General features: G+C 43.1%; 1 protein-coding gene across 2 annotated transcripts in view; it reads right to left on the bottom strand.

Moving 5' to 3' along the window:
* DESI2 (desumoylating isopeptidase 2) overlaps positions 1-21,665 on the bottom strand; it is an 89,817-nt gene that overhangs the window by 28,000 nt on the left and 40,152 nt on the right. Inside the window, exon 5 of one of the 2 annotated variants that reach the window (XM_063082799.1) lies at positions 7,919-13,963. The exons of the other annotated variant lie outside the window; for it this stretch is intronic. Coding sequence (XP_062938869.1) covers positions 13,730-13,963 — 234 coding nt within the window. The 3' untranslated portion in view covers positions 7,919-13,729. Of the gene's footprint in view, positions 1-7,918; positions 13,964-21,665 lie in introns of those variants that run through there. 2 annotated transcript variants of the gene reach the window in all.

Here is a 21,665-nt window from a genome sequence, read left to right as displayed (position 1 = left end):
GCCCCACAACCAGGCCAGCAACAGCGCCAGAACAGAGGCCTTAGCCCTGCCCCGCAACCAGGCCAGCAACAGTGCCAGAGCAGAGGCCTTAGCCCTGCCCCACAACCAGGCCAGCAACAGCACCAGAACAGAGGCCTTAGCCCTGCCCTGCAACCAGGCCAGCAACAGCACCAGAGCAGAGGCCTTAGCCCTGCCCCGCAACCAGGCCAGCAACAGTGCCAGCTGTGGGCCAGCCTGGTCCCCCTCTTCCCCCGCCAACAACATCTTAGAATGTATGTATTGTTAAAAAAAAAAAAAAAAGAGAGAGAGAGAGAACAAAAAACATTAATAATGAAAAACAGAACATAACTATATATCTTCAACCAGAGAAAAAATCCAACATCCTTTAAAATCCAGACACTCAGCAATGTAACATTTGAAATACATCCCATCCCATCAAAAATTATTATATAAGCCAATAAGCAGAAAAATGTGACTCATAACCAGGAGAAAAATCAGTCAATATAAATAGATCCAGAAACGAAAGGTATGATAGAATTAGCAAATAAAGGACTTCAAGATGATTATTATAAATATGCTTAAGGATTTTAAGGAAAACAGGAACAGAATGAGGAGAGAAATGAAAGATTTCCAGAGATTTAAAAAACCCCTAATATCTTAAATGAAGAATTCACTGAATGGTATTTATACACCAGATTAAGCACCACAGAAGAAAATATCAATGTCAAGACATAGTAATGGACACTGTCCACACTGATGGACATGAAAAAATAAAAGACAACATAGCATCAGTGAACTGTGAGGCTTGAGACAGTGTCAAGCATTTTATCATACGTGTAACTGAAGTTTCAGGTGAGGGGAGAGGGTGGGAAGAGGGGAACTGTGCAGAAAAAGAATTGGAATAAAGAACACTGGAAATGGGCAATATGTGGGTAGATAGAAAAGACTTCTTTTTTGTCTTTTCCACAAATATTTTTGGAAATTTGAAAACATTTAATAGACAAATGCAAAAGACAAATGCAAAATCAATTCTGGCTGGATTAAAGACTTAAAATACTTAGAAGAAAATACAGTAATATCTTTAGGATTTAGGAGAAAAGATATATTTCTTAAGATACAAAAAATTATTTACCATACAGAAAAATACTGATACTTTGATAACTTTAAAATGAACTTCTGTTTATCAAAACACCTTGGATAGAGTGAAAAGACAAGTCTCAAATTGAGAGAAAATATTTGTAGCTATAGAACTGTGAAAGAGTAGCAGCCAGAATATGTGAACAATTCCTACAAATTAGTAAAAAAAAAAAAAAAAAGGTAATCTAATAGAATAATGAGCAAAAAAGATAGGACAGAGGTTTCACAGAGAAGAAAACATAAATGGCCCAGAAACATACAAAGATTCTCAATCTTATTAATAATCAGGAAAATGTAATTCAAAAGCACAGCTACATGCCAATGTGTGCTTAGCAGACTGGCAAACATTAGAGAGTCAGTTAAGATCAAGCAGGAAGGATATGGAGTAATGGGAGGTAAAATCTGCTGGAATCAAGTGCTACAGTCACTTTGGAAAACAATGTTGATTACCTCATGTTGATTAGATGAAACACGGACTCTCAGATGATTTGGTAAATCATATATCTTAGCAGGGTGTCAAGGGCTTTGAATTTTCCATCATGCACGTGGAAGAAAAGTGAACAATTCTCTTCTGATCTGTCAGAGAAGTCTTGCAAGTATGTACGACGTTTAGGAATACCGACATGTCATTTACAACATTACAGCCAAGGGAGGGAATTATCAAGTAAGACAAGCAGCTAAATATAGTTTCTTTTTAGAGGTTCTTATCTTCACAGATATTTTTATTTATTCATTTTAATTTATTTCCTAGAGTTGTAGGATTCTAACAAGACCTTGTTGCTCAGAGTGGCAAATACTGATGAATATTCACATAAGGGTCCACTCTACATAGGAGAACAAGACATTCTATTTAAGGTTCTTAACCAAATCAATCCGATTCTTCGAACTACTTTTGTGATGCTGAGTGTTCACTTTCCAGTGGCTGCGTGGGAGTTGGGCACAGCGATCTCTTTGACTCCTTGAGTTAATTATGAAAAATATTTGGAAGACCAGGCTCTGGAATTTCATTATATGACAATACAGGTGAATAACTAGCTTGTGGAGCTCTGTTTGATTAGCAGATGGAGAGAGGGCTGAAAAGGATTTTATTTAATAAAAGTGTAATAAGAAGAGTAACATTGTTTTTTCCTACATTAATAAAATCAAATGTGCACATGCCCTACAACCATCAATTTTGTTCCCAGAGAAATCCTTACATCTACAGCTGGACATATGCAATCTAATGTTCACGGAAATATTGCTCGTAATAGCAACAAAAATGTCCACTAAAGGTAGAATGTATAAATAAAATTGTAATATATCGATACAACAGAATACTATACAGCAGTTAAAATGAACAAACTACAGCTATTTACATTAACATTCGTGAATCATAAACATATAACAGGGAATTAAAAAAAATCACAGGAGAATATATACAATGTGATTCCATTTACTGAAGTTTGGAAATAGGCAAAAGCAAATAATATATTGTCTAGGCATGGGTATGTAGGTGATAAAACCATAAGGAAAAGCAAAGGAATGTTTGACAGAAAATTCAGAATAGAGGTTATTTTTCCAGTGGAGAGCAGAGTGACTGGGGAGGGGCCTAGATGTGTTTCTACGGTCCTGTTAATGTTCTATTTTTTTAAAAAAGTTTTGGTGGCTGGCTGGAACGTTCTATTTGTTAAGCAGAGTGGTGGTTACAAGGACATGTTAATTTCATCATTCTTTAAACTGTACATATAGTTTCTGTGCTGGTCGGTAGTGGGTAGGGTGTGGAGATGCCGTATGTCTTGCAATGTGCAAGGCTGTCTAGCACAAAAGACTGTCCCAGCCCAAACAGCCGTACAGTCCCATCTGAGAAATGCTGGGCAGGAGTAGGGAGGGGTCATCTGTGTGAAAGCGAAGTCACCGAGAAAGGTGACAGAAGAAGGATGGAGAGGAAGACCGTAAGAGCAGCCAGGGGGACAGAGGATGACACAGGAGGGCAGGAGCTGGTAGAACTGGCTGGCACGGGGCTCGGTAGAGTGGAGGGTTTTGAAGGAAAGGAGAAATGAGTCATTTGGAAGTAGCAATGGGAGATGCAGGTCACATCGCTGAGGGAAAGAGCGTCTCAAGACACAGCCAGGTTCCAGATAAAGCAGAGATGTAAAGAAACATTTGAAAAAGTCGGGTCTATAGAGGCAGGTGCCTGCCGTAGATTGGGAGCTGCAGAGGACACATGAGAACGGGGACAGGAAGGACGAATAAGAGTGGTGGCCAGGTGAGGTCATGTACACAGCAGCTGGGATGATGGTCTGGGCATGGATGGCCTGGGGGGCTTTTGGTGATGACTGCAGTAATAGGGACGATGGCATATGGGGGTAGCCCTGGCGATCTCCCCCAGGAAGCCTCTCACAGAAGGTGCACATCAGTTGAGACAATGGTCCAGAACCCTTCGTGCATGGGTCAGGGGCTTCTAGGTAACCACTCGCTGTAGCAGCTCCAGAGGGTTCAAGTTCATGCTTCCTGTTTATAGGGTGTGTAACTATGTTTGCAAACCTACGTCAGAATTCCTAAGGGCCCGATGGGGGTGGGTGGTGCCTTCACCCCACTGGCAAATTGGGGTTACCAGTGAAGGCAGCTGTATGCCTGGTGGTAAACACAGCACACCAGTCCTGCACCTGTGTGGTCACCCCCTCCGGGAAGGGGAGTGGACGGAGGGGCTGGCACTCGCTAGACTGGCGTTGCTGCCTGCAATCTAGACAAGCGCAGTGGCTGAAACGAACGCCCCTTCCAAAGGTGGGAAAGTCTGGGCATTAATGAAGAGGGGGAGTAGTAGCCGGGAGTAAAGGGAAAATAAATGGGTTATGCAATGAGGGACATACAATGCTACATTAACTCCTCCAGAGAGGCTCAGAGCAGGAGATGACAATGTCTCTCGGGTCAACTGTACCGGATGCCTGAAAGGGCAGAGCTGTGTTTGCTGAGACCACTCCTGCTTTTGGAACCTGACAAGACTGAATGGAGGCCTGAAAACCTGAGTGGACTCACCCTGGGAGACATATTCATGTAATAGGACGGACTGAACTGACTGCTAATGACTGAATGGGATTCTGGTAACGGGCCGCTATCTTCTGAGTTGTACAAGTGTATCCTTTTGCTGTAAGGGATCTGTTTGAAGACCAGGGGGTGGACTGTGAAATCTTGAAATATAATATTTTGTCTTTGTTCCTGACCTTTTCCTGGCATACAACTCCTAAAATCCTTGGAATCATCAGAGGGATGTATTTTTGTATGCTAATGAGATGACTGATGGCTGGCAGCCCCTAGGTAGTGTCATGATGGGGGCTGGTCACCAGAACGACCAAGTCAGGACTAGAGGGTTGGGACTTTCCTTTTTCTTTTTTTTTTTCTCTAAAAGATGACCGGTAAGGGGATCTTAACCCTTGACTTGGTGTTGTCAGCACCACCACGCTCTCCCAAATGAGTTAACCGGCCATCCCTATATAGGGATCTGAACCCGTGGCCTTGGTGTTATCAGCACCGCACTCTCCCAAGTGAGCCACAGGCCGGCCCTGAGGGTTGGGACTTTCAATCCCATCCCCAGCCTCCAGGAAGGGGAGAGGAGTTGAAGGTTAAGTTGATCATGAGTTGGCTAATGATTTAATCAACCGTGCCCATGTAATGAAGCCTTCATGAAAACTCAACAGCACAGGGTTCTGGGAGCTTCTGGAGAGCCGAACATGTCAAGGTTCCTGGAGGGTGGCTCACCTGGAGAGGGCGTGGAAGCTCTGCACCCCTTTCCCTACACCTCTCCCTGTGCATCTCTTCATCGGTATCCTTTTAACATCCTTTATAATAAACCGGTAAATGTGTTTCCCTGAGTATTGTGAGCCATGCTAGCAAATTAATCAAACACCCGAAGAGGATGTCGTGGGAACCCCAACTTGAAGCCGGTCAGTTCTGGAGGCCCTGATTTGTGACTGGTCTTTGAAGTGAGAAGGAGTCCTGGGGACTGAGCCCTTAACCTGTGGGATCCGAATTGAATTAGAGGACACCCAGCTGGTGTCTGCTGCAGAACTCATTGCTTAGCGTGTGGGGAGAATCTCCCACATATTTGGTCATAGAAGTCTCCTGTGATGACTGGTGCTGAGAAGAGCATAGGAAACACACTTTGGTTTGTTTATTCCTGTAGTTCTCAGAGGTGGCTACTCCTTGAATCATTTATAGGAATTGAGTCAAACCCAGTAAAACTTTAGAAACTTCTACACCTCTACTGAATTCTGGAGGCTAGTCTTCAGATGCTCACATGTCCAGGCTGCCTGACACTCACCTCATGCAGGAACCCCTCATTTCTATGAGCAGCGTAGGCTTGAACCACGAACTGAGCCTTATGGAATACAGCAGCACTTGTCAAACACTGACGTGCACATGAGTCACCAGGGGTTCTTGCTAAAATGCTGATTCTGAGTCAGCAGGTCTGGGATTCTCTGATTCGGCAAAGCAGTACGCTTGAATGGACAGTGGAAGCCTTAGACATGGGCCTTTCCTATGCCATCTGCATGGTCTTCGGCTAGTAACCTCTCACCTGTCTCAGTGCAAAGCAGGAATAATGTCATAGGCTGTCGTGAGAATTAAATGTGTGTAGTTTCCAGCACAGCTCTGAGCACACACTGGGGATAGAATAAGATGTTGTCTTGGCTTCAAAAGCCACTCTTTCCAGACTTACGGTGACAACCTTTTGCACTTGTGGGGACACTGGCCTTGTGTGGATCGTCACCTGCTCAGCAGGGGGTAATGCTAGGGCATTGCTGTGGTGCCCTCACTGATCCCGGCAGAAAGAAGAAGGCATGAGAGCTGCCTTTGTTTAGGACTGAGTCTGGCAGCCCAGTGCCCTTATACCTTACTCTAGTTTTGTGGTCTGAAAATTCCAGTCCCTATTTGAGCGGGTATTCACTGGCCCCCTAGACTGAGGGTCCCTGGTAGACCGAATTGCTTTTCCTGTTCGAATTTGTTCTTTTCTCCCATGTCAAATGCTTAGTCCTCTTCCAGTGCAGAGCGAGCAAAATCGGCTTTGTGCACTCTGCTTTGAGCAGTGTGGCTTCGTGACTTTGGTAACTACTCCCACGTCCACCTGCTCACACAGGGACAAGGACAGCCTGTTGTACGGCTGGGGCTTCAGAAGCCCCCGGAGGTCACCCAGGTATTAGACCCCACAGATTGCCTGGGAGTTTGGGGTGCGAAGTCTGGCAGCTGATGGCTTCCCTCATTGTGAGGCCCACGCTAAGTAGCTAGGAGTGTGCAGTAGCACCGGGCAACTGCTCCTGAGGGGCAGGGTCAGGTGTCAGGCAGGAACTCAGAGACGGTGGCTCTACTCCATGCCTCAGCAGCACGGGAATGGGACATTCTTGAATGGAACCGTGAGATCTTCCCAGATCAGGGTTGGGCTGCAGAGTGCAGGTGGGCTCGTCCAGTCTCTGGAAAATGAATGCCTCCCTGATCAGGTTGAGGGGAGGCTCTGGTAACTTTGTTTAACTTTCCTTTTGGCCTTGAGGAAGAAAACTACTCAAATTCCCAGTGTAGGGTCAAGGTCTGATCCTCTTGGGAGGATTTTCCTTTTGGGGAACGGATCAAAGGGACAGGTTTGAGAGGGCTCAGTAGTTCTCTGGGTTTAGAATTCACAAGGAAATAAGTAGCTGTCTGCTACCAATTTACCTCTTGGAAAGTACAAATAGAGTAAGAAGCTGTAGATTTTTATTAGTAGAGACTTCTGCAAAGTTAGAATAAGGAAAATATCAGGGTGATAGAGAACTTTAGGAGCAGAGAATAATGGGGGGAAAATACCACCCCCCCCAAGCCCAACACTGCTCCCCAGTGTGCTTGGCGTTCCTCCTCTAGCTGCTTCAGCAGGTCCTTACTACAGCCTATTAGGAATCTACCTTTGGCTCCTGTCCTGGAGGTAAGAACAAGAAAGCTGTAGATCGTTCTTACTTAGGAGAGAGTGGACAGGCACTGAGAGACCACAAAAGAGTGCTATTTACTTATCAATACTTAATTTTTTTTTTTTAAAAGATGACCGGCAAGGGGATCTTAACCCTTGGCTTGGTGTTGTCAGCACCACGCTCAGCCAGTGAGCGAACCGGCCATCCCTAGATGGGGTCCGAACCCGTGGCCTTGGTGTTATCAGCACCACACTCTCCCGAGTGAGCCACGGGCCGGCCCTAAGACAAGTTTTTTAATTCATGGAGGGAAATATTACTCATCTGGATGCAAAAAGGCCAGTAGAGAAAGTGTCAGGTTGGAGATGCCACCAAGCTGGTTCATGGGGAATGAGGAGCCCAGTCACCCAGGCTCCTGCTCACTCACTGCTTCAAGATGGGGAGTGTGTGTCTGGGGGTGTGGGGGGTGGGGTGGGAGGGACTATTCCTCTGCAGGTCGGTCTCTCTCCTGCACTGCCGGGGGAGTCCCATCCAGCCTTCCCCATCCTGCCTCCATCCTGTAGAAGTCAGGCTGCTACCTGCTCCCTGTAAACAGGTGTAGCTGTGCTCTCGGACAGCTAAGGTGCTGTCCCACGGGCCTGAATGTAAGAGGAATACGTGTGAGTACATGTACATGTAAATACAAGAAAAAGACATGATGGAGAGGGGGTGGCCACACTCCTGCAGAGCAGATGGGATTTCTGGGTTTAAAAAAAACCCTCCCATTCCCCCAAGCTCCCAAGCCCCAAGCCAAATACACAACAGTTGTAGTCTCCTGGAGGTCAGAAACCACTATAAAACATTTCTTATAAAAGTATTTTTTTAATAAATTGATGTATTTCAATGTTGTAACATGATAGCCCAATGCCATATCAAGGTAGCAAAAGTGGAGATTCCTGGTATTTTTATATAAACACTACGAATGACAGTACACTTGCATTCAACGTCGCAAGAAATTTATCTTCAGGTCCATGAAGACTCTTCAACAGCTGTCTCACCCTTCAAACAGTAAAGATGTATGTGCACTGACTGCGTAGACGACGGAAGTTGAATTACTGAGCTGCACGCTAAAACCATACTGAAGAGAAGGGGGTACAACAGTAGGATGGCCAGGTCGCACAACAAAGCGCAAGTCTTTTAATCTTAGTCATTTAAAGAAAATACAGCATGTATCAAAATTATAGAGTATCGGGGGTCGCAGCAGCGGTGGCAGCAGCATGCGCTGGACCCCCGCGTCATCAGCGCCCCTGCCAAGCCCCAATATAAGAAGCTGGACTGCCTCCAGCAAGGGCTTGGGGACAGTAGAAAGAAAACATTTACAAAGAAGTTTTAGGGATATCCTCAGTCTGATACATTCAGAACTAAAGCTGAAATATGCAAAAGTAAAGAAACACCGGGAGAAAACATGTGAATCAGAAAAGAAGGCTCATATTCGAAACCAAGAATATTTAAAGCTGTTTGAGTGCATCCAAGCTGAGACTGAATGAGACGTGACCAGAAACAGATACGTTTCAAGAACTGAAGATGACATCTTATTTTGTTGTAATGCAGGCAGGAAATAACTTGGCCAGAACAGCATCAAGAGGATTGTACCAAGCAGCAACAAAGAACTTTTCAATTCCTGACCCACATTCACACTGACGGGCAGCCCTGAGCAGTAAACTGGCATACAGCTGTGTGGATGAAATCAGGAGGGATGTACAGTGCTTAAACACCTCTGACAAAACAGATGGAGAGACATCTTCTCATACTGGTGAGGAAACACAAGTCACAGCCAGTTTATTGTCTGAGGAAGAACCAACTCGAATAAGTCTAGAGGACAGACCTACTAAGGTTTTTTAAAATCTTATTATTTTTTCTTTTTTATTTAATTTTGTATTATGTTTTTCACTTTTATATAAATCAATCGATCATCCATAAAAAAAAACAAAAACAAAATTACAGTATCTTACAGAAATGGAGCCATAAGAAGTCACACAGATTAGAAGCAGTGATTGTGTTTCTACCCGTCTCATGATAGAAAAAAGACATGGATATAGAGTCCTGCAGCTGTCTGTGGTGCTGAATCTCCTCATACACACAGTACTATCAATTGACTAAAACCAGAATTCCCTGCTCTGTATAAATGCTGGTGATGGGTAACTTGCACTATTGCTGGGGGTCAGGGCGATAGCTGGCTGGAGTCCAGGCATCACATGGAGGCTCTCCAACATCGTACCACAGCCGTCTACAGTCCCACAAGTCACACTTTCCAAAGCTGATGCCCCTTCTTAGGGTTAAAAAAAACCCAAGGGTATTTAAAACAAACAGCAAAACCCAGAAGCTTATGACCCTCTCACACTAGATTACTGTCCAACCCACCAAGAAAAAAATATTTCACTTGGTCGTAACAACAAAGAGAATATCTGACTCCATTGTATCACATGTTATGTTAATGACCAGGGTTTTTATAAAGAATTTTTCTTAACAGAGATGAGGTTGAAGACAAGATTCATTTCCTCCAAGGGCAAGGAAAAACTGCTTAAATCCTTTCTCAATTCTGAACTGTAGAGAAGGACCTGACTTGAATGAGATTTTCTAAAGACACTTCTTTATTTCTCAGCCCTAGATACAATTAGAATGCAAGGAATCCTGTCCAGAATTTTATTGAATTTTATCTGCTGATCGTTAACATGACAATTGGCCTTGGGCCACTATTTATTTCTACTAGGACACCTTACACTATTTTAAAGTTCCAGATGCTGCAGATGAAAGTAAATATAACAAAATAATAAAACCATTTGTGTGCTGAGTTGCTGGATTCTGGATAAGCACAGATGGGATGTTCCTGGTTATTCACCAAGAAGTGTCTAACTAATGACTATTCCTCTGTGTCCATAGCCCACATTTAAATCATGTGTACTGGAATGGATTTAAAAAACTGTAATCCATTGTGAAAATGTCTACACTATAAAGTGATCTACAGATTCAATGCAATCACCATCAAAATACCAAGGACATTCTTCACAGAAATGGAAAAAACAATCTTACCTTTCATATGGAAAAATAAAAGACCCCGAAATAGCCAAAGCAATCCTGACCAAAAAAAAAAAACCCCACAAAGCCAGAGGCATAACTCTGTCTGACTTCAAATTATACTACAAAGCTGTTGTAACCAAAATAGCACGGTAGTGCTATAAAAATAGACATTCAGACCAGTGGAGTAGAACAGAGAACCCAGAAATCACGCCTCAGGCTTATAGCCATCTGATATTAGACAAAGGCAACAAAAATCTACATTGGGGAAAAGATTGCCTCTTCAGCAAGTGGTGCTGGGAAAACTGGACATCCATGAATGAAACTAGATATGCATCTCTCACCATACACTAAAATCAACTCAAAATGAATTAAAGACCTAGGTATAAGACCCGAAACTGTAAAATTACTAAGGGAAAACATAGGTGAAACACTTCAGCAGTTACATCAGGGCACAGGCTTTTTGAACATGAGCCCGAAAGCACAAGCAGCGAAAAACAAAACAAAACAAAACCAAAAACAAATGGGACTATATCAAACTAAAAAGGTTCTGCACAGCAAAGGAAGCAATCAACAGAGTGAAAAGACAATCTACAGAGTGGGAGAAAATTTTTGCTAACTACGCATCTGACAAGGGACTAATAATTGAGAATATACATAGAACTCAAGCAATTATACAGTAAAAAATAATAAATTACCCAATTAAAAAAAATGGGCAAAGGAGCTGAATAGACATTTTTCAAAGGAAGACATACAAATGGCCAATAGATACATGAAAAAATGCTCACCATCACTAGTCATCAGGGAAATGCAAATCAAAACCACAATGAGATACCACCTCACTCCAGTTAGACTGGCTATGATCAAAAAGAGGGTGAATGGGCCGAGCCCGTGGCGCACTCGGGAGAGTGCGGCGCTGGGAGCGCGGCGACACTCCCGCCGCGGGTTCAGATCCTATATGGGAATGGCTGGTGCACTCACTGGCTGAGTGCAGGTCACGAAAAAGAAAAAAAGAAAAAAAAACCAAAAAAACAAAAAGAGGATGAATAAAAAATGCTGGCGAGGGTGTGGAGAGAAGGGAACACTACTGCACTGTTGGTGGGACTGTAAATTAGTGCAACCACTTTGGAGGTTTCTCAGACAACTACAGAGAGATCTTCCATATGATCCAGCAATCCCTCTTCTGGGTATATACCCAGAGGAATGGAAATCATCATGTCGAAGAGATACCTGCACTCCCATGTTTACTGCAGCTCTGTGTACAATAGCCAAGATACAGAACCAACCTAAATGTCCATTAATAGATGAGTGGATAAGGAAACTGTGGTATACATACACCACGGAATACTACTCTGCCATGAAAAAGAATGAATACTCCCATCTGCAACAACATGGATGAACCTGGAGAAACTTCTGTTGAGTGAAACAAGCAAAGCACAGAGGGATAAATGCCGCATGTGCTCACTCATATGTGGGAGCTAAGAGAGAAAGGAAGGCAGGAAAGAAAGACCACAGTAGTGCTGTGATCCAACAGAGGGAGAGAACATTCCTAGGGCTACAAATTGGAGTTGAGGGAAGAGGGGGAAGGGGGGGGAAGTTGGGGGATAATTGGGAGGGGACAAAGGGTACAAAAGTAGTTCCTGGTAATGGATATACCCCCAGTATGAATCTGGCCCTCACACCATGGGCAGGAGGGGGGACAATCAGCTCTGTATCTCCCGAATATTTGTAATAAATAAATATAAAAACAAACAAACAAAAAAACCCCTGTAATCCACCACATTATTACAAAAAATTCCAGGTAAACTGAATCAAACACTTCCTAGTACCTGGGTGGTGGTGATGGGACCCTTCTTTTAGTGAACAACTCACGGCTACAGCCTTAGTGTTTTGTCCCGAATCTCATCTTTAGACCTGAACCAAGTCAACATTTCATAAGGATCGTGTATTCCTTTCTTCTCTCCGTTACATCTGTTGAAACAGTGCTCTGCCCCCTAAAGAACTGACAGTAATCTGTAAAGGTTTTCCTCTCTGGACATAGAACAGTCAAAAGCACAAATTAGACTAAGTGGCTTCATTTTCCACAGGCCTAAGCTTATAACCCAAGGCTTATTTTCCCTATGCACAGGGTGTGCTTAAATTGACCAAGTGAATCCAAATCAGCTCATGGAAAAGTTAAAAATGTAGTTTAGTGGAAAATGTGTATCTTTACACAGAGCAATAGCAAACAATCCAATCTAAAAGTTCAAATAAGCATAAATAACTTTAAAACTAACAAGTATATATAAAGCTGAAGTCACTGCCTTGGATAATTCATATACTGCATCTAATATTTTTATGTAGGACATTCATTCTTAAGGCAGAAGAATTGAACTGGACGTGTAACAACTTGGTTCTTACATCCAAGGGCCAAACTGGGAGTAGATCTGAGCAGACAGATTCCTTGCTAATGAGGATTTATCTGTGGTGACAATTTCATTTGTAGAGTATGTTACATAAGAGACATACATTTGAGAGAACATAAAAAGATGAATTTTAAGACACACAAGTACGATTTTTCAACAAGAGGTCAATGAGCCTAGGCATTCTATTATGGGGTGAAACTACTCCCATAACAAACTAACAAACTCCAACATACTTTCTGATACGGTACATTAAAAGGTATGAAATATCAAAGAGTTACCTTTTTGAGGTGTGTTACCTTAGACTCTAGTTTTCAAGGTCTGGTATAAAAGATAGCCTGAACGGTTAAAAGCAGTTAACATGTCAACTCATACCGTACTCAGAAGGCTACTGCTTCCAGCATTCCCTCTCCATCGAAAGAACCAAGATGTAGGAAAATAAAAATGAAGCCCCTCCCCCAACACATGTGCAAAAATATTTGTCAGTTACGAATGAGAATATCTTTAACGAAAAACATCTTAATTATAGGATCTTTTGACTCAAAGCCAGACACATAAGAATGTACCAGCCTGCCCAGGTGGACGGATATTTGGGATGAAACCAACCGCCCTATGGGCACCTCGGGAGACGTGCTACTCAGAGTGCCAGCGCGAGGAGGAGCTGGCCCCATGGTCCCCAGCCCTTTGGCTGCGTGTGCACCTTCCCCGTAAGGTGGTTTGGTTCTCTGCATCCTGGTGCCGACAACATTAAGAAAAAAGCAGGTCCAAAAGACAATTCGTAAGCAGGTGATGACCACAACTGTCTAAGAACCTTTTTGTGTGCCTATTATTTATGCCACAGCTCTGGCAATTGTCAGAAGTATACAAAGATTGCCTGCCTCATTTCTGAAGATAGGAAGATTTTCTTCTTTCACCGTGGCAGGAGTCCATGCAAGATTTGTAAACAGTGATACAAAATACTGTAAACGTAACTTAACAGAGCTTGTATAAAACAGAAGTAGATCCAGATTTACAAGTGGGTTAAAAAAAACAGAGGGCAGCTTCATACAAAGTCCTCCCTCCTGTGCCAAGTGATTTTTTTGATTATAAATATAATCCTGAGCTGAAAAAACTGGGATCTGGGGGAGAGCCATCGTTGCATACAAAATACCCAAAGGACGCTTACTCTGTTTCCTTTTCTCTAGTGATATTCAACTGCCTGAGACAGTTCTGGATGTGGGGCTGAGGCGACACTTATAGTTTAGTGTGGCGCCCGGGTCTGGGGCCCGCTGCAGCGCTCGCCACGGGAGGGGACGCGGCAGCTTCGTCCGCTTCCTGCAGCTCGTCCTGGAGCTCCTGGCTGACGCTGGACTGCAGGGCGGCAGGAGTGAGCCACTCCTTCGGCAGGCAGCTCTGCAGGAAGGGGATACAGGAGCTGAAGTAGGCCAGTCGATTGATCCAGCGAGGAATCTCCTTCCCACAAAGAATCTACAGAGGAGGAAGAGTCCTGTATTAGCTACGAGAGGTTAAGGTTACCTGGTCCACTGCCCAGTTGTGGAGGGCGGGAGGCGGGCGGTGGCTGCAGAGAAGCCACTGCGGACTGGCCTTCGGTGCTGTTACCCCAGGTTTGTAACAAGCAGCTCCTTAACTCAGGAGCCGGGGTCCCTACTGTGGGCTCGGCACCGTCCTCTCTGAAGAAACTTGCCAGGGTGCTTACTTGTCACACCTGTAACAGTAGCCAATTCCACTTGGCTCCTTTCTTTCTTTCACCTTTGCAACTGCTTTGAAACACATGTAAGAGCCGCCTGGTACTACGATACTATTAGAGAAACAGAAGCCGCAGGCAGCTGCAGCATCGATCTTATCTGTGAATTCTCCTTTTTCACTGACTCTTCTCTACTTTCCTCCAGCCTCCCTGTCACTCCACTTTTTTCCTGGCCCGCATTTTACCCCTTTGCTTCTGTTCCTGACTCACTTGTTTCAAGGAGCTCGTACTTTTCCGGAAAGAAGTGTCTCCCCAGATGCAGACTTGGCCTTGTGACTCCTCTGTGGACGCAGGGCGACGGTCACACAAGGTGTGGAAGCCTGGCCACGCTTCCGTCTCGAGACCCCAGCAGGGATGGAGACCGATGATCTGCTGCCTCTGTTTGCCCACCTGCCACTCTCACAATGTCCCTGGCACTCCCGAGCTCCTGCCCTCCCTTATTTCAAAGAGTAGAAACTGGGTCTTTTCTGTCACTAACTTCACCCTTCATCATCCTCTTTCCCTTCCGCAGACAACACTGCCCCTGACTAAGTCCGTCCTCCACTGCCACTTTGGTTTTTGCCTCCAATCATGTCAAAGATTTAGATCCTGTGATCTGAAAATGCCATCTTAGATACTGCATATCTTAGTTAATGACTCTGGAAAGAGCTTTTAAAGTATCTCACATCCAAAAAATAGCTAAAATTTAAATAAGCTGGCATCCATAATTCTGCAATGTGACCTTTCTCTCTAAAGGTTTAACCCTACCACCCCTTAATGGTTACTATATTCACCTTAAATACTGTTTCTCTGTCTTAACTACAGGGAAAGTGAGATGGTCTCACCTGAGGGAAGGTAGCATGTTCTGGCCGTTTCTGATTACCTATCACAGTATCTGGGAGTACAGAGGGAAAACAAGTATTTAAAAATATTTGGAGAACGTGTACATGAACTAGATCTGGGAGAAAGCTGAGAAACGACCCACACCATTCCCATCTATCTACTCTTAGGAACACCAGCAAACACATATCACACTATATTTTACACCTGAGACCTATTTAGGGACATCTGTATATTTGGAGGTTAACCACACAAGTGGTGACTAAGAATACTCAGGTTAATGTGACAGCCACTGTTGCCGGTTCAGCAGCCACTTCCCTCATTCCCCTTGCTGAGTCCTAATTTTATTTAGTAATCTTCCCTCCTCCACATATATCTCCACATGCTACAGGGGAAGCCAACACCATCCCAACCCCTGGGGTGCGGCTTCATCAGCCTAAGTCGGAGTCCTGTAATCCACAGCCACCTGTTTCTGTAAACAAAGTCTTACTGGAACATCGCTACGCCCATTCATTTTCGTACTGCCAGCAGCTCTTGGGCCACAGTGGTGGGGGTAGAGTTAAATGAGCCTAAAATATTTACTGTCTGGCTCTTTCAAAAAAAATGTTCCAACCCTTGGTCACACCAACATTTTTAAAACATTAAGACCCATTAGTAGGTCGTTTAGCATTGCAACCTAAATTTAAAAAATGAAACGGATTGCAGGTAGTAACTGGGACGCTTGTCATAATAATGTACATGTCGTGCATAAACTGGGTCACAACGTATCATGTATTTCTTACTGTGGCTGGTGGTCAAATAGTATTTGGTTTACAGAGTAAAATTTAAGCTTCAAGCATTTAAGTTTCAATCCAGCAATCCCACTTCTAGGAATCCATCCCAGAGACACACTGGCAAAAATACGAAGCTGTATGTACAGGGTTATTCATTATAGCACTTTTTGTAACAGCAAAAGACTAAAAATAGCATAAATGCCATTAATAGAAAACTGGTTGGATAAATTATGATACATCCACACAAGGAAGACAATTCACCTGAGAAAAGAAATGAGAAATGTCTCTCCATATGGCCACAGAATGGACTTAGGATACACTGTTAAATGAAAAAAGCAGAGTGCAGAAAAGGCACAGAATAACAGTTAAAGACATTTCCAGTCCAAAAGGGAGAAGATGGAAGAAACAAAGGAGTTACTAGTCCCCAATTTCAAAATCTGACTGGACAATCCCCATTAGGTTTCCAGTCCTGGGAATAATCTGCTGTCGTCCTCGGCTCTGCCCTCTGGGCCCTTGATTCTGCACTTGGAGTCGTCCTTCCTTTTTCTCCAGCCTATTTCTTGTCTGTAGAATTTTAAGAGACCAAGAGCCAGCATTCATTTTGTCTTCTGTCTCTTTTGGTACAAGCTGGCAGTGCTTCTGCTAAATATAACATTTTCAGAAATGTTGTGGGTCTCCTGTGTATGTCATGGGATTGACTCCATTATATAAGAGGTTCCTCCACAGATCTTTCCTAAGTAATCCAGTCTCTATTCCTGGTTTCTGCTGAGAGGTCTGAGAGGATCCATGAGTCAAATATTTAATCTCTTCAGCAGTAGCAAAAGGAGGTCCCGCCATACCATTGGCCTTTTCTCTATAGCATCCTTTCCTAACAGTGAAGTTCCTAATTATAGCATCTTTTGCAATCTAGATAGGCTGAAAAATTCCCAAATCATCAAGTGTTGATTCCTTTTTTTGCTCAACAGTTTTTCCCTCAATTTATTGTTCTTCTCACATTTTACTATAAGCAACAATAAAAAAGCAGGTTGCATCTTCTACACTTTGCTTGGAAATCTCCTCAGCTGAATTTCCAAGTTAAATGCTTACAAGTTCTTTCTGCATAACTGTATGACACAATTCAGCTAAGCTTTCTGCCACAACACAACAAAGATCCCCTTTTGTCCAGTTTCTAATAACACATTCTTCATTTCTTTCCGAGCCCTGACAAGCACCTTTAAAATCAATACTTCTAGTGACAGTCTCTTCAAGGTAATCTAGTCAAACTCCTCAAAATTGCTCCAGCCTTTATCTATCTCCTAACTCCACAGCCACTTCCACATTTGCAGGTATTTGTTACAGCAGCAAACCTACTTCCAGGTACCAACGTCTATATTGGCTTCCTATAGTCACTGTAATGAATTACCAGAAACTTGGTGGCTTAAAATACCAACATTTATATTCTTTTACAGTTCTAGAGGCCAAAGAAGTAGAGGAGAGTGAAATAGAGGCTAGACTTCCATGAAAATACTTTGTTTTTTTTTTGTTAGATTTGACTTTGGAACCAGGGAAAGATTTTATGTAAGCATAAAACAAAATTAAACTGAACAACAAGCAATCGCTTAAAAAAACCCAAAAAGATAAATGAAACAAAGAAACCTGTGTACTGAGTTGGTGGCATAACCACAGAGAAAGAAATCATTCCAGTTAACTGTGAAACACATAAATGTTAGACTGTATCTCTCTACTAAGCCACACTCTAAAGACAGAGAGAACTGCAAATAACCTTCAACGTTCCAGTAATCATATTGCCAGTGGTAGTGGTTCTAAAGCTATTTCTAAAGCTGTTTTTAGGTATGGAGGAGTAAAACAAATGAGTGATTATGCTGTTGTTGAGAACTGGAATCTCTGACCTGAAACAGAGACAATATAGACATACTATTAACGAGGTCAGGTTAAAAACCTTGTAGCCTGAATTTGTAGTAGAAACATCACATGAATATGTAAAAAAGTCCCTCTGTCTATTGGAAGATAAGAAAATCTAGAAACAATTACAATTCAGTACTAATGAGCAACCCTAATGCCCAGTTTAAGGTTTCTGAATATTTCCTATTAGGTAAGAAGAAAACAGTTCTCGACCAGGAAATATATAGATGAGCCTGGAACATACTGCCATACCAGAAAACAAAAAGGCTATCAAAGATTATGAGGGCCAGATGAACGGCTCAGAAGCAACCTGAAGAGGCTCGCACTGATCACAGACGGGGCAAGAACAGGAGCCGCACGGAACTGAACATATAAAACGTTCTCAAGTCGGGGGTGGAGGGGAAATTCATGACACTCAATTTTCAAAAAAACAAAGAAATAAAAATAAAAATAATTGGTTACCTTTGGAGAATGCTAGGGAACTATGTCAGGGGGTTTGATGAGTTGCCAACAGAACTCACAGGACTGGGCATATAGACGGGTTCACAGCTACGATTCGTTACAGAGAAAGGAGATAAGGGAAAAGGCGTGTGGGGTGAACTCTGGAGAAAACCAGGTTTCCATTCCAGTCTGAAAATTAGTTGAGCCTTTGTTTCAGAGGGACTACTGAAGGCACTCAGTTCCAGTTCTGTTTGTCCACGACACCAGGTTATCAGCCTCACAAGTGTGGATGACATCTGCAGGTGTTCTGGTGTGGGCAGTGCAGGAGCTGAGGCCACCCCCTGGGGTCTCACAGTCAGCACCGTCAGGTGTGAACACAGGCTCAGCAGCCCATTTGAATTCAAAGTGCTTGCAGCAGCTTAACAGACAGCACGGTTAGTTTTTCTTTAGGAAGAAGAGAGAGGCAAAGATTAGTCTTTTTCCTCCTCTGAACCTCTGCAGGTGATAGAGTTTTGTTTTTTACTGTTGTTACAGAATCTGTATGCCCCATATAGCAATTGTAACTTCACGTTTTAAAAATTATCCCATAATCTCATTCAGACACTTTGTTTGGGACGGATGTACTAAAGAGGGACAAGAGTTTTGACCGAAAAATATTTTTATCTTACAACCTGAAAAAACATCCTGTTAGGAATTGGTCAGGATTAAATCCTGAATTTTTTCAGATATTTTCAAAATGGGTTTATAGAGACACTCGCCCCGTTCACTCTGATCATTCCCTGTAAAAGATCACTCACTCCATTTCCGGGGACAGCTGCACTTACTAATCAAACTGCCTTACTAAGAGCTAGACTTTCAGTCCACTGTTGCAACTGCAAACATTCCTGAAGGTCCTAAGTCAACTGCAGTGAAACATCCTGAGAGGTGCGGAGAGTAAGACCTGTTAGGAGTGAGCACACTGGGTCACAGTCCTGATAATGTGTTCTCCCCTGACTTGGTAGCTTTTGGCAATAATCACATGTTAGGAATGGAATCAGTGCCTGTATCAGAAACACAGAGCTGATCAAGCAGCTCGGTTTCAGATGATCCCATCAGAGAAGCCCTTTCCCACGGACACTTGCAAGTAACCCAGACAGTTCAGTCAACGCCCGTGTTTTTACAGTTTAGGGCCCCACAGAGGGGTGGCCTAAATCTGCAATGATACCCAAGTAGAAGTCTTGTTCCCTGAGCCTGGACCTGCTTTGACTTTAACCCAGCTCGTGCCAAGGCCAACACAGTGTGTAGCAGACTGTCAGATTTTAGCTGAAGAGTCAAATCCAGGCAATTAGGATCTGCGAATTCAGAATTCCAAGAAAAGCCAGGGGCTTCTCTTTGGCAGCAGTAAAGCTGAGATGCTGGAGAGCCACAAAGCCAAGTTCCAAAGTTCAAGTGACAAGCAAGGCTTTCTTTCCTAAGTCCTTTCTGAGACCCATTCAAAAATATGCACATCAGGCTAGATAATCGCCAGTCTCTAAGGGTCAGACATCTGATTTTTATAAGATCTCACTGGCAACTAAAAATTGCTTTTAAAAAACTTTAAAAGTATATTTCCATCTGGAGATTGCCTCTCTTTTTATGCTGTCTCCCTTTTTCCAGAGGCTCTAATAGGCAAAAATCATAGCAAAAATCATCAGCTATGGAGACTTAATTAACACTGAAATGATTTAAACTTCCATCCACCCTATGGAAATCCAACAAAAAGCAAAGTTGTGTCTCACTAACACTTTTTCTTTGTAGTATTCCGATTGATATGATCCTTCTAGCGTTTGCAAAATTACAGGCACAAAACATTTTACATCAATTTCTATCATATATCCATAGATGCAATAACTGCAAAATACAAAACCACTTAACAATTAATCCCCTTTCCACATCACAGATGTACTCAAACCCCTAGCAGTAAATTTAGCATTTACAGGTTTAACACTGTAGCTGTGTAGGGAGATCCTAGCTGGAATGCAGGTGCTCTGGGGAGGGGATGGGAATGCAGATGGGGGCGGGGGGTTCCTCAGCAGCAGCGAGGCTACAGAAAGCCTGGAGTACGCCCCCTGCCCCTTTTCACTTTGTTCTAGCCCTGAAAACTGATTTAACTTTTTTTTCCTCCTACTTGTGAGGAGAAGGCAACAAAATGTTAATATTCTTAGTGTAACCAAAACTCATCTTTGGGGGTATTTGGGCCTTTTCTTTTTCTGCCTGGAGGAGAAAATAAAACCAAAGGAATCATCTGGGCTGTACTTTCTGCCCCTCGCTGTAGCCAGCCAGGCACCAAAGGTTTGTCATATCCCCATAGCTTTCTTTTCTCAAACAGTCCTTTTGTCATATTTCAGGGAGTCAGGGGTTCCCAAGACCGCCCCCAGGTTTGGTGATTTGTTAGGACTCACAGGACTCAGCATGTGATCACACTCAAAGCTATGACTCATTGCAATGAAAAGACAAAAAAAACAAAACTGGCAAAGGGAAAAGGCGTACGGGGTAAAGTCCGGAGGAAACGAGGTGCAAGCTTTAGGAGTCCTCTCCTGATGGAGTCACACAGGACATGCTTAACTCCCCCAACAATGAGTGTGACAATATATGTAAGAAGTCGACCAGGCAAACTCATTACAGATTCAGTGGTTTTTGCTGGGGCCTAGTCATGTACCAGAATTTCCAGAGGGAAAGCAGGTGCATAGCACAAACCAAATTATTTGTACCAACAGTTTAGACACAGAGAGCCACTCTCATCGGCTCTACAAATGGTGAGAACCCTCCTGACGTCCCAGCTCCCAGAGGTCAACTCAGCGCCAACCTTGCAGGTCATCTTTTCTAAGGACAGCAGTCTCAGGCCTGTGATGTTAACTCTTTTCTGCACAGGAGCCAACTTACTTTGGAAACTAGTAAGTAAAGGGAAAGAATCGAGCATCTATCCTGACTTTTCTACAGGAACTGTACCTCAAGGTAACCAGTTGTTTGAAATTTGTTTAGGTTCTAGCTTAAACTGTTAAAAATTAGGATAATTGGAAAAACTTGAACATATATATTTGGATAATATTAAGAAGTGAATGTTAACTTTTTTAGAAGTAACATTTAAAAAAGATTTCCTATCTTTTAGAGCTAGAGTAAAATATTTATAATTGAAATAAAATGATATCTGGGGGCCGGCCCGTGGCTCACTCGGTAGAGTGCGGTGCAGATAACGCCAAGGCCCCGGGTTCGGATCCCATATACGGATGGCCGGTTCGCTCACTGGCTGAGCGTGGTGCTGACAACACCAAGTCAAGGGTTAAGATCCCCTTACCGGTCATCTTTTAAAAAAAAAAAAAAAAAAAAAAATGATATCTGGGATTTGCTTCAAAATAATCTGTGGACGGGGGTGGTATTTTGAAGTGGGCAGTTCCATCTGAATAAGACTAGGCATGAATTATTGACTACTTTTGAATCTAAGTGATCGGTATATAGAGGCTCATTATACTAT

Source organism: Cynocephalus volans, chromosome 18 (genome assembly GCF_027409185.1).
Source record: "Cynocephalus volans isolate mCynVol1 chromosome 18, mCynVol1.pri, whole genome shotgun sequence".
Lineage (NCBI taxonomy): Eukaryota > Metazoa > Chordata > Mammalia > Dermoptera > Cynocephalidae > Cynocephalus > Cynocephalus volans.
This window is presented reverse-complemented; position numbering and strand designations above follow the sequence as displayed.